General features: G+C 37.0%; 1 protein-coding gene across 1 annotated transcript in view; it reads right to left on the bottom strand.

Annotated features, from left to right (window-relative positions):
* The window catches only part of LOC105449670 (heterogeneous nuclear ribonucleoprotein L), a 146379-nt gene that overhangs the window by 108523 nt on the left and 24027 nt on the right, over positions 1 to 13829 (bottom strand). The window contains exon 3 of the mRNA XM_011689002.1: positions 12450 to 12519. Within this exon, the coding sequence (XP_011687304.1) occupies positions 12450 to 12519 (70 nt within the window). The remainder of the gene's footprint in view (positions 1 to 12449; positions 12520 to 13829) is intronic.

Here is a 13829-nt window from a genome sequence, read left to right as displayed (position 1 = left end):
CGATCGACTTTCGCGAATAAGCGGCCGCGACGGTTCGAGATTGTTCGCGTTGCGCGCTGCAATAATCCACGGCATTTCGAATTCAGCAGCAATGTGTGCGTGCGTGTGTGAGTGTGCACGTATACGCACGCAAGTCCGTAATTCGCCCGATAATATACCTGACACAGCGACGCGAAGACACGTGATACATGAGAACCGGCTGGTTGGACCTGTCACAACATCAACGGCACTTAAATTTCAAACAGTTATGCATCTTCCGTTGGTATTCGAACCAATCGTCCAGCCGTACTCGGGCAATCCGCCATTATGTCACCGGATCCCCTCCGGCGGTAGTGTGCGAAAAAAATCAATATTTCGTAAAGACGCGCCGGACTTGTCGTCAGAACTCATAGAAAATTTACGGATTCCACTGTAAGTTTGCACGGTCGCAGAATAACATTGCAAATATTTACGCGCAATATGAATTGTGGCAAGCAGATGAAAAATACAAACAAAAATTGAAAGTTACTGTTATATTCGAATAATAATCTAAAGACGTCATGTGTCAAATGTGGTAAATATATTTTTCTAATCTTTATAAAGCAAATTGCAAAGACAGAAATAAAAATATTTGTTATTTTATTTCTCAAAATGGAATAGTTTCGTGCAAGAAAACAATTTTTAATTAACCAAAAATTAATTTGGCATCTATCGACACGAAACGATCAATTGTTTTTAAAATAATATATATATTTTAAAAATAGATAAAATACAGTAAGAAAATAGATTTGAAAAATAGATAAAGTACAGTAAAATCCTGCCAAATCGAATTTTTTTCGGCCTACACTGAAGAGTGGAGGTTTCTACGGATTCTGCAATATGTTTTCTTTATATGGAAAGCGCAAAATATGCCCTCCCAGCTGAAACGTTTGAAAATATTTCACGAGTGTGCCAGAATTTTAGATTCCACACCACGATCTTTCAAAATTGAGTTTTGACGTATACCAATTCCGTTCCGGAAAATATCCCCGTGCATAGTTGAATCTTTGATATACTTTACAATTGTTCATTTCCGAGTGAGAAAAAATTTACGACGCTGACAAAATCAGAGCATCAAATATACAAAAATCACAAAAGCATACAAATTCGCGAAGTAATATCATTCTACGAGACGGTATTTAAAAGAATAATATTTAATTATATGCTGATGGAACGGTGGAATATTCATTTGCCAGTGATATCCTGAAAAACCGATTTCGGCATTATTATTTCATGCTAATCTTGGCTTTTCTGTTGCTAAATTTTCTCTCTCTGCAATGTCGCAACATAATCTAGATTAATCTAGAAAGAGGATCAGATACCATAGAAACTGCGATCGCAATTAATAAATTAAAAAATAAATATGTTTTCGTGAGAAGTTCATCGCTCCACATGTCTGCATTGCAAATAATACATAGAAAATAATTATTTTGTATAACTTTTAATATATAAATTTTATAATAATTTGTAATACAAGTATCTAGAATGATCAAGCGTACTTTTAATTTTGACAACAAATTAATCGCGGGAGCAATTAAGAGAAGCTTCTGAAAATATATCGCATGTAAATTTCATTTGTGAATTGAGGGCAGGAAAGCACTGGTGACCGTCGTGAGTATCGCGAGAGATGCTTACCTCGGGTTTTTCAGCGCGCGGCTCACAATTCTCCCTCTCACGAAGCGAGGAGACGGGGCGTCGGCGTCGTAAATAAAAGTTATCGCGATATATCATGCAGTGGCGCAGTGAGATAGTGGGTGGTAGCACTCCTGGATTTATGACGAATCTTACAGGATGTTCGCGAAGAAGAAAAGAGGTTGCTCGGTGGATAGACGCCTCCGGACACCGACGAAAGACACACCGGGCGTGTGAGAGAGGGAGAGATGGCGTGAGTAAACGAGGGGAAGGGCTAGGTTCCTATCGATTATCGACTGGAGCCGGAAAAAGAGCAGGCTTTGATGGATTCAAACACGGCCTACCACTTTCGCCTACTCTACCCGAACCACACCCCATCGCGGCCACTCCGTGAGAGTGGTTAAAACGACGAGAACGCCACCCTCTCCCTCCCCCCCTCTCTCTCTCTTTCTCTCTCTTCAAGGAAAAAGAGTGATCGATCCGAGAAAGAGATCCGAATCCACTCGACTTAGTCAACAATGGATTACCTGCTCCGTCCGACAATGGATTACCCGTCCGAAATGCGGCGAAACTTTGACGTGCATTGTTAAACAGCATCGCGATAAGTATCCGAAGCCGCGCGGAAAATTGTTCGAAGTTAATAAATATTAAAAACGAGAGAGAGAGAGAGAGCTGGAGAGAAATATATCGAAAATTTATTACGTAGATCGATACCTTTATTCGTTTCACACATATAAGCTTATTGTTAGATTGACCGTGAAATAACAGAAATGTAACAATATACCTGATGTCAGGAAAATTTTTCTGTAACTTCATACGAACGAGAAATAAAAGCGCTATTACATTTTTTTATTTTCGATATTCGCAATATCGGTACTGAGCGAAAGAAGCATAAAGTTAACAACATGTTTTGTATCGTATGCCACTCGATGATTTCAGAAATTATCCACTTTAGAAATTGCATATGCCAACCCGATGAAATTACGCAAATCGAAAATCGGCACGGAAAAGCAGCTCACTCGATATTGCCAATCGGAACAATCAACTACGAAATTCGATCGAGGCTCGCCGTGGATCAGAATTAACCGATGAATTATTCCCGCCGGCTGCGATTGATTTATGGCACGACCGTCAGACCCGTCCATTTGAATTGCGCTATGCGAAAAGCATCGTGATTTTCTCGCCCGTGCCCGCGCCGGGGCAAGTGTTCTCCCAATGATTTATTGTGAACGAGTATCTTTACATTTAAAATAATTTCTGTCGCGCGATACAATTTATATTATGTTATCTAAAATATATTTCAGATTTTCTACAATAATACATTATAACGTTACATTAATATTGAGCTTATTATCTTGCTGTAATATATATTTATTTTTTTTATTTCACGTTATTTATATAATTATAATTTTACTCCAAATTATTTAAAGATTACTATTTTAGAAAAGTACTACCTACATATAGTTCGTTTTAGATAAAGTTGATAATGCTGATAGCATTTGGTGGGAATATAATCCAATTTATATAAAAAGCAACACGATTGTTATTATATTTTCATAAATTGGCGTTTTGAAATGCAATTCACATCGAAAATTGAAATACTTTCGGAAAGCTGTTTGCAGAAAAATAAGTCGGACGAGAGAGCGAGAAAATGTGAAAGCGTTAGAGCCTAACATTCGTGATGTTTTTTCTTTTGCTCGTCTCGAACACTTTCGAACTGTTGGAAAACTGACCCGAGAATACGACACCGAGTACCTTTAAGATACACACACACACACTCTCTCTCTCTCTTTCTCTATTTCTTACGGATCGATACTCATCGTCAATTTTTCGCGTTTCCGGTGCTCACCGACGACGGTTTATTTTTAACGGCGTGCATTAACGTTATCGCGAGAGTCGCGGGAAATGCGTAAAGAAAAATAAGTGCAGCAAAGTCAATAGTATGTCATAAAAGACAGGCCGCAGTAATGTCGCTTGCAAAACGTTAGAGCTTTCTCGTGGTAAAGCCATATAATCGGAAAAGCCAGGTAAAAACCATTAAGCAATGCGAAGAAGAATAAGCATGTACAAAGTGTGGTTGAAATATTCAAATTAGAAACGGAGTCATTAAAGAAGAAATTCTTGAAAGGAAGTTATTTATTCGGGAAATATTTTTCTCAAAGAGAGATATATTTAATTTATAATTTATACGTATCAAAGAAACATGTCTTTGTTAAAATGAGTTGTACACTTTGGATACATTAAAGACTAAATTTGAGGCGAGAGGTGTTCTGGGAGTTCGCAGAATAATAGGAGCAATCCCCCGCAACGTCTATTGTTGCATCACTTGGACACAATACAATGTGTCTAAGCAAGCCCGCGACACAACTAGAACTGACTCATATCTTGGATTACGACACATGCACAGAAGTTCAGGTCCCGGTATGTTATATTTACTGCATGTCGAGAAACTCCTTTGCTGTACTAGCCGCACATCCTGTCAGGACGTTAATTGAATTTTCAAATTAAAGCGGGACTATCTATGACTTCTCAAAACTAAATCTAGAATACAGCTTTTCATTTTGTCAGAAAATTATATGCTATATAATATGCAACATAAATTCATATCAAACTTAATGAAAAGGAAATATGAAGAATATTCTCGGATAAGATTATGAGAAAGAGAATGTTTTCAAGGGAAAGATAATTAAAATAGAAGAAATAAAAAATACATCTAATCTCTCTTTTTTCAAAAGAAAAATTATAATTTTATTACAAAAAGAAATTAAAACAATGCGAGTTATTTTAATTATTTATACGTTGTAGAATAAAACATATGATAAATGTATTATTTTGGATATGTTTTATAGACGCACGAAAACAGTTTACGCTTCTTCGATAATTCAATAAGAATTTTATAGCTAATTCGTGACTCAATCCATCTACTTGGAAACACAACGCAGTGCAGATGTTAACCGGCAAAATGAAAACGTGCGGTTAAATGTACCTAGGCAATAGATTCGATAACGATAGCACAACATTTCTCGATCGCGTTCGGTGGCCGTTTAACACAATTATCGAAACCAGGCGATAATGTTACCTGCCCTCACCCCCAGAAATTAGATCTCCCGATCAAATTTCTATTTAAATCGCGCAACGCGAAATATGCATTGCTTTACCAACATAATTAACAACCAGATGAGTAACTAATAATTGCCAATTGTTCAATTACCAATAATTTGTGCATTCTGATACGTTTATCCTTTACTTATCAGAGATCAACAAATTAAAAAAAAATTCATCTAAAAACTACCCGTTTCCTCATTGTCAAGATGATTTGTTAGAAAATAATGTGCTTTATCATATAATTTCGAATAAATTGAGATAAATCGATTGTGATATCTTCATCAAATCATGTAAAAAATTTAATTACATGGAAAACTGCCATATCATAAGAAAGAAGAGAACTAAAAAAACTACTGCTACTTTTTCTCGCGAAAGATTGATCGACGGATTTCCGAGATGAATCATTTCTTCAGAACGTACCGGCGACATTCCCGGATCCGTTTATAAACACACATTGCACGGAAACATTTTTCAGAAGAACCCAGACGCGCGTGCTGGATTATTGTGACATGTGCGCACGTCGACGTATACGTGAGTTTATCCTCGATAGTAGAATGTAACATTATTTTGAGACATTGTGCGCTACGGTACGCCCGCTCAAAATATCGCGATTAATCGCGCGAGGGGCTATAAGACGGACGAGCATCTTGAAATAATGACAGCGAGAATAAACCCGCTTTATGCGCGTGCAACAGTGTCTCTATTCAGACGGAAAAATGCTGCATTAACGACCGCGTCAGGGAGCCTCGACTCCCACTTCAACAACCTATCATTCATATAAATTTTTCAACAGTTTGTATATAGAGAATTCTGGATTTGTGCGGATGCAATTCAAATGGAATGCGCGCATGAAATTCGCTTTCTTTTTCTGAAGATCGAAATAAACGGGAGGTGTGAAAGTATTAAGCCACAAGAAAAATCATAAAAACAGACATCGAGTAACGCAAAACTTCTCAAAATAAATACTTTTTTAAAAAGCTCAACTTTACTCTTCAAGTAAATGTTAAGTGTTATGCATAACGATAGTTCGTGTATCGAAAACTTGATTTGTAATGCAAAGAACGGAATATTAAACTGGAAATTATTTTGAAAATTTGTCAAATACTTCGAACTGAACAAGTCAGTTGGCGCGGGGCCTTGGCGTTTGTTTTTGCGGCGTGCAGAATGCCGTTGAGTGGAGAGTCATAGGTCGACGAGATCATTCACCTATCGACACTCGAGCGGACAAGTAAAGCTGCGTGCCTGTCCATGTATCATTTTCCCTTGAGACGCGATAGTACCAAAAAAAATAACAAATATATGTCGTATCTTATATCGATTGTTATAATAAACAATTATTAGTTCACGTAACTAACAATACGTATCGAATGCGAAACGACGACTCTTTAAAGAAGTATATTATATTTTGCGCGACTTATTTCTTTAATGCAAGAACGGAAGCGATAAAATAGCTATTATATAAATTGCCAGTTTGTGATATCCATATAGGCAATTATTTTTTATAGCAATACTTAAATTTCAATTTTTCTTGCACTAAGCATTGATCTTCTCGTTTAGTAAAATATATTTAAGATAATCATTTGTTTTAACAAAAATCTAAATAGTTAATTAATTATTCGAATAAATCAATAAACAATTTAATTCATTTAGATACCGAAAAATTAAGTTGTACATTTTAGGAGGAATATGCGTTCAAAATATTATGTTCCATGAGAAATTTGCATTTGTTTTATCAATGAAACAAGGAAAAAATAAATCGCGACATTTTCCGCAAATAAATTTCATTCATTTAATTTATTAAATTCGAAGATCAAATTTATTCTTAATTTATTAACTTGTCAGATTAATTCCATTCGTTTCGAAATGTAAAAGTTTGGCACAAAGTGATAGCAGATTAATTAAAGCTCCCGGTTTCGTCAAGGTGCAAATAACTGTCGACGTGAGCATTGTCGCAAATTTCTATTCTTCCTCCGACAATACTCTGTGTCGCTAAAGTTCTGCGGAAACTCGGTTAATTCATCGTTAAAGGAAGGAAAGTTTGTCAGCCGCGCGTACCTAACCCGACGAGAAAAAGATATCCGATCGAGAATTCTACCGAGGACTACTAGCTTCTGTGTATATATGCATTTCGAGGGAAATTTCGGATGCAAGTCGCTTTTGAATTGGCAGCGAACATACGGGAGACGGTGATCTAGGCGGGCTTTCTCTCCGGAGACAAGGGAAGTAGGTCGCAAACATTAAATGCGTTAGACGTTGAACGTGCGTGTTGCGCCCCGAAACCGATGTGCGAAACTTTGCACTGTCGCACCCCATATGGGAATATAATTCCACGTGTCGTTTCTAGGGAGAGAAAGACTCCATCTTGGGAGGAGGAGGACATGTCCGCCATCGCGCCAAGTTTGTGTACTGAAAATTATCCGCGAGGTGCAACCGTGGTGCAACCACGATGATAAGATGCAAATTTACGCGTAAAGCTCGCGAACATCGCGCATACGGCGACACGTCTACGAAATATTTCCCCCGAACTGTCGGGCTGAACTTATTTAAACTAAAGCTATGACCTAAAGTTGCCCCTGAAAAGGACAGAACGCCGAAAAGTTTCTATACTCGCGGAAGAAGAATCCCAGGAGATTTTTAGCCGACACTAAAGTTACTCTGATCTACCTTTAAGTTATTGTGATACATATTTTAAATCTAAACTGTGGGACGCGATTTCACATCGAAATTTTCTATAAACAGATATTCACTCGTGTACTGTTTCCTGCTTTTAACAAAATACAAATTATATGTAGAATGTAAAAATTTCCGGTACAATAATCCTCTTAAAATATCTATTTATAAAAAAGAGCTTAATGAAATTTGTTTTAGATTATTTTTTAAATTCTACAGCAATCTGGTTTTATTTTAATGAAAGCACATGATGCTTGTCCTCCAAAAAACGGAATAGGTTTTTAAAGCTTCAATGGTTCGCTATAAAAATGTCATGTTTTTTACGTATCGAAAAAGATTTGGGCAATGCTGGTTTTATAGCACACTTCGTCACCAGACAATTTTATTGTTCCCCGGCATGGCATTCAACACTTTTTATGGGGTACGCGTACGCTTCACCGTTCACTTCTCTTCAGCACCGAAAATAAACGAAGCCATGATAACAATGAAATACGAATTAATGTAATCTGCACCGTGGCATGTTTTCCGAGTAATTAAAATATCATATCGCGATACAGAACAATTTATCTCAATTTGTACGAAAATGTGTAATTAAAACAATAAAAGCCATCATTTTACATCATGGTGAAATAATACTGTAAATGTATTGCGATTAATCGTTAAGACATTTTCGAATCAATGTTGAATGCCCTAGGATTTTTGTTAAAATTTCTCCTGTCTAAATTTTCCTTATTAGTTCATATTATTTTACCATATTTACTTGTTCATGCTATTTTGCTACATTTTCTCTTTAACCAGATTGTATTATTAACTCGTTAAAGAGATATAACACGCTGCGACATTTTTTATATCTGTATTCAATTTTACCAGTTTGCTAGACAGAAACATATGTCGAGATCACGTTACGAATTCCGAGTAGAATCGGAATTGAGATTCTTGAAATAACTACTTCATTAATCTAAATCCAGCAGACTGTCGCATATCATCATGTATGTTATTGCCAAAGTCAAAGCGTGTGAAAATTTATTTCTACGTTCTATATAACAAATTGCTAAACGCACAGACACACAAACACGTATTCACACGCATACAACTCTCAACGTAGGCAACGTAAAAAGTACATATATGCATTTGCAGATATAAATTTAATGATTCTACAATTTATTTATTAAAATTTAATTTCAGTAAAATAAAATAACGTTCGCGAAATATTTTTCGACAGTACAGTTTAACCGAGTTTAACTGATTTATTTACTGAAACGCATCTATTAATCTACTATTATTTAAACTAGGAAATTCAATATTAATTATGTCAAATATTACTACAATATTTAATAAAAATAATCTTAGAAATGTTATATTCAATATTTTCATATAATATTTTTAATAGATCACATCATTTCTATCAACATCTCCAAAACAGTATTCAACATATAAATCACATTCGAATAAACTTCATAATTATCCGTCAAATATCTTAATGTAAATTTCACGACTGCATATCTCTCAAAAATGTTACAAAGAAATTCATGTTGATTTAATCAAATATGTATCCGTCGATAGAGGTATCGTCTATTTCCAAATGCCCATACGATCATTAACTTCATACGCTCGAGCAGAGCTATTATGAACCGAGATAATCCAATCAGACGTTTATTTATACAGTCCGCCATTATTCCGAATTTCAAATCAAATCGTACGCGCTTCGCATACGCGGCTATATTTAAAGACCCTCTCCGATACTGCATTCAAATTTATATCCGTAACACATGTATCCCGGACCCGCACAAAAGCTTTTGTATTTCGTAAGGTCAATGTCGCGCGCGATTCGTTGACATCTTATATTGCATCTGGCCGTTGCTATCGCGCCGCGATGTAATATCGAGCCATTTATCGAGTTTTATTCGTGCGATTGAATTATGAATGAATTATGAATAAATTATGCGCGTTAATGAATAATCTATTGCGCATATATTACGTTCAGACAATAGTATAACTGTTATGAATAAAAAATGCTTCTATGTTCTATAGTTTTAGTTTGTGAATAATATTCCGAGATATATACTTTCTCACGACTTTTCTTTAAAAAAAAAAAAAATTAAAAAAAAATAAAAGTCTAAGTAATGAAAACATGACGTGTTGCAATTTTCTTAGAAAGTTTTAATCCAACATCAAGAGCAAGAATGTCGGCTTCGTTAAAAGTAAATTGAAATTGTGGCGTATATTAGACTTCAAAAAAGTTTTTTAACTTTAATACATCAACCAATTTTAATTAATGAATCAAGTACGTAAATTGTTGCTAAAGAATAAAAAGAAAGTTATGGAAAAACCAATTGCAGCTTAATACCACGGTCTGCAAATAAAATCTACGTTATTCAGAATCATTTCGCATACTCGCCTCGCATTCGTTACGATGCGATTCACGGAACACATCGTTAGCCGCATTTGACGTTTATCTGCTCGTGACACACGTGCATCGCGATAAAGTAGACACGAGATGCACCGTCTCGCGCGTCCCGACGCCATCGTCGCCACTTGAGGCGCAAAATATTGGCAACCGTATTGGCGTAGCGACACACTCGCAATATTGTATCGCAATAACCCGAATTAGCGTCACATCTCTATGATTGATGCAAGTTGCGACAATCACGAGAGACTTCGGCGCGAGAAGTACTTCGATTTTGTTTTACGGGTCTCAAACGATATCTGATTGAAGCAAGATTACATCACAGGTGTAACTTTGTTACAATAAAAGAGCTCTCGTTACAAATAATTTATAGACATTTACGGAACATTTATTTAACAAATAATAACGATAAAGTTTTACCGTATTGAAAGATTTTATCTCCGCTTGATTAATTTTATATGGCTTGATATTTTAATTCCTGGCATTTTTGTAAGCTAAATAAATTCTGTGGATTAAAAAAATTAAAATTAAAAATTAAAAAAACTAGTCCCCTGGTCTCCTAGGCTTTATGCTCGCTACTTAATTTATAGCATAAGATAAGCCGATAGAACGATAATTCATATAGCGGATTAATAAACGTCACACAATGACAAATATAGATTGCTTGGCGACCGTATACGTCGGGATCGGAAGCTCTATCCGGGAAGTTCCGCAATAAACATGATATTTAGTTCAATTTGCCTTGCACCTCATAAAAGCAAACTCGCTTATAACGCCAACCATGTGTCGAGGAAATATTGGCAGTCCCAGCATATAACCCAGATTTACATCGACTACTTCCAGCTGCAACTGTCATCGTTAGGTTAATATACACGTCCAGGGGGTCTTTGATTGCGTGCCGAACTAAAAATTTCCTAAATTTACTACGTTTTATCAAAATAACGGTTTTCCAATTAATGCTCACGGATCCCGGTCCACGTAAAATACACGTATATGTGCGAAACATTCTAGCTGGAGAAATATTTGTCTAGTGGATGAAAAAGCCGGAAATCGAATCGGCCGTATGTTTTCGAGTAAAATGAAATATCGATTAACGCATTTGCTGATTAAACATACAGAGGCCCTCGCGAAAAGGGAAGAATAAAAAATAATTTCCGCAAGACGGGCGAGGCAAGTGCACCGATTAATTTATTTTAATGGATAGCGGATATGACAATTAATTTGTAAGTGTCAAGGCGGGGTAAACTGCAGAATGTTAGGCGAATAATTGCGCTACTGAAAAACAGAGAGAAAGGGAGGGGAAGGAAACGAGAACGGAGAAAGAGCTAAGAGCGTTGCTTGAGTTTAAACCTTCGAGGAAGCTCTAGCTATATGAGCTTTTAATTAAATTGAGAAGATGAGCCGTTAACGGAATATGAAGTCACGTTTTAGCACGCTCGAAATTAACGGGCGCACGTACACATCGCAAAATTTTATTTTTACTTCATATTAAAAATAAATTGCCCATTACGCAGCCACAAACAATGTCTGTCTTCTCTATAATAAATATTAATTAGGCATCAGGTACTTTGTATTTTGTGTACAATTGGAAATTCTGGCAGTAGCTTTTTTTTACTCATCGTCGCCCATATATAACCAACGCTATTATGCAGTTGTGAAGAGATTACTGGATTATATATATAATCATTTTTTTCTACTTTTATTCTTTACAGCGAAATAACTGTGCTTTTTGTTCCTAATAGGGCACAAAATTTTAGATGTCTGATAATGATGGGATCAAGAGGGTATCTCGCAACGTAAAGCAAGAACCATCACCGTGTTTGCACTGCAATGCGGACGCTTCGACGGTATAGCGCAGTATTGTCAGAGCTTTCGGTTATCGCGCGGGCAAGAAGCCTTCAGTCGTCTCTTTAATTAGTGGTTCGATCGCGGGAGGGGCGCAAGAAAACGAGCTTTGTGCGACCGGATAGCTGTGTGTGCGGGGCTCGAACAGAAGCGGCGCAAACAATGTCGAATGACATCGACCCGACCGCCGCGCGGCCGCGCCGCGCCGCGACCGGCGCGGCGCGGACGGCGCGCGGAGAGAAACGGCGGGAGAGCTCAAAGCTCATCTATTATTGGCGCAAAACAAAAATAAAATGCAGTGCGACGGCCTGTGAAATCTACGGGGCTGACGTGCTGCCAACTTTTGTTCTCTGCGGCTTTGGCTTCAATATTTTCAATTCCCGTTATAGTCAGCGTCGCGCGCGAAATTGCGCCACTTTTCCATTCCGACTACTCTCGGCACCCCGAGTTAATATATGTAGAAAAAAAGAAAACACAAGAAATGCACTGCACGTAAAACAATTGCCGTACATTGGCGACATATATTATGAATGTTTACAGCTTTCTCTTGTGCTACCTTAATTGTGAACGTCAAAACATCGAATAAGAAATAATTTATGAATTACATTTTTTGTACATAAAATTTAAAGATATATGTGTGTTAGAAGAATTACGTGACTTGCATTTCTTTACATGATATCGATTTGAAATTGTAAACGCGTGACTGAAACAGAGAGAAAAAAAAAAGAAAAGCTTGATCGTACTAGCGTAAATAAATTGGTGAAGGACTTACCACAGTGATGGGGTAAACTGGATTGATAATTGTGAAGAGGAGGACGTGGTTCGGTTTATTATTGTCTTCTCTGAAACATTAATTGATACGTATTATTCCAACGAACGCACACAGGAGAACTTTATTAAAGTTTGCCCTACGGCATAAGTGCGCGACCGATAAAATCGTGAATTTCTATCATTTGTCCTCGTTAAAAGACGCTCCAATTATTTGAAAATTCAATTACGGAAGCCCGCTCGAAAACAAGGCCTGGATTATCGCCGAGTTCGCAAAAACTAGTTCGCCAATAATAATTCATTCTTCGTTGACTGCGGCACGGACGTCTTGCTGACGTCGTGCAAAATCGCATTGATTGCACCCGTTGAAACTGGAAATATTATCTCGGCTTCGTTTTCATGCGGATGGAAAAAAAATCAGTTTCCATTGACTCTACGTGAATCGATAGCATCTACAACTATCTCTGTATGTATCATATGCAAAATTAAAATATTTGTCACACTTCGTTGTTGAATTTCCTTTTCAAGGTTAGAATTGATTTATTTTACACTGTCAGTATAAAATAAATTGCCATTAAAAATACCTTTGAATTGTGGAAGCTGAAATATATCTATAAATATATAGGTATACACACAGACGCACACGCAAATAAAAATATTATTTATATTTCATCGAAAATTCTTCACAATTCAAAAAATATTTTTGATCGATAGAGAGAACGTGTATTGCACGCGTGCATCATACAGCGTAAAGGATTATGACGTCAAGAATAGGAAGATAGGTATCTCGCATTCGCGGTCGAGAAAAAAGCGAAAAACGAAGTAATCTCCAGCCGAGATTTGACATGCTCACATGTTGTATAGTGAGGCAACCGACCGGTGATGGGCGCCGCGCGATATATTTTTCACAGTTGATATTGGTGTATACATCTCTTCTTCGTGACTTGCATCCAACGTAAAAATCAATCGCTGTAATTTTTCCACGAGTGAAATAGCGAGAAACGCGCGCCGTTGCATCGGCTAATGGCATGGAATATCCAATTGCGAGGATCGATACAAATTGAATTACCACTTGTGACGATCATTGTTATTCGAAGCTTATTTGTATCGAGTTCACGTGTTTGCGATACGGCTTATTATTCATATATAAGATATCTCGAAATAGATACACGTCTGCAATTCACGTTCCAACGTTTCTCTCTCTCTCTCTCTCTCTCTCTCTCTCTCTCTCTCTCTCTCTCTCTCTCTCTATCGATCGATCGCGAAAATGAAGAGCTTCGTAGATTTTGAAAATGTGGAACTCTGACAAATAGAAAATAAATATCGTTTCGCTTTGCAACATTGTTCTCGATTCTCGTTGCTTATCGACCATCTAATATCTGAT

This window comes from Wasmannia auropunctata, unplaced genomic scaffold, assembly GCF_000956235.1.
Source record: "Wasmannia auropunctata unplaced genomic scaffold, wasmannia.A_1.0 LD336074.1, whole genome shotgun sequence".
Taxonomy (NCBI): domain Eukaryota; kingdom Metazoa; phylum Arthropoda; class Insecta; order Hymenoptera; family Formicidae; genus Wasmannia; species Wasmannia auropunctata.
This window is presented reverse-complemented; position numbering and strand designations above follow the sequence as displayed.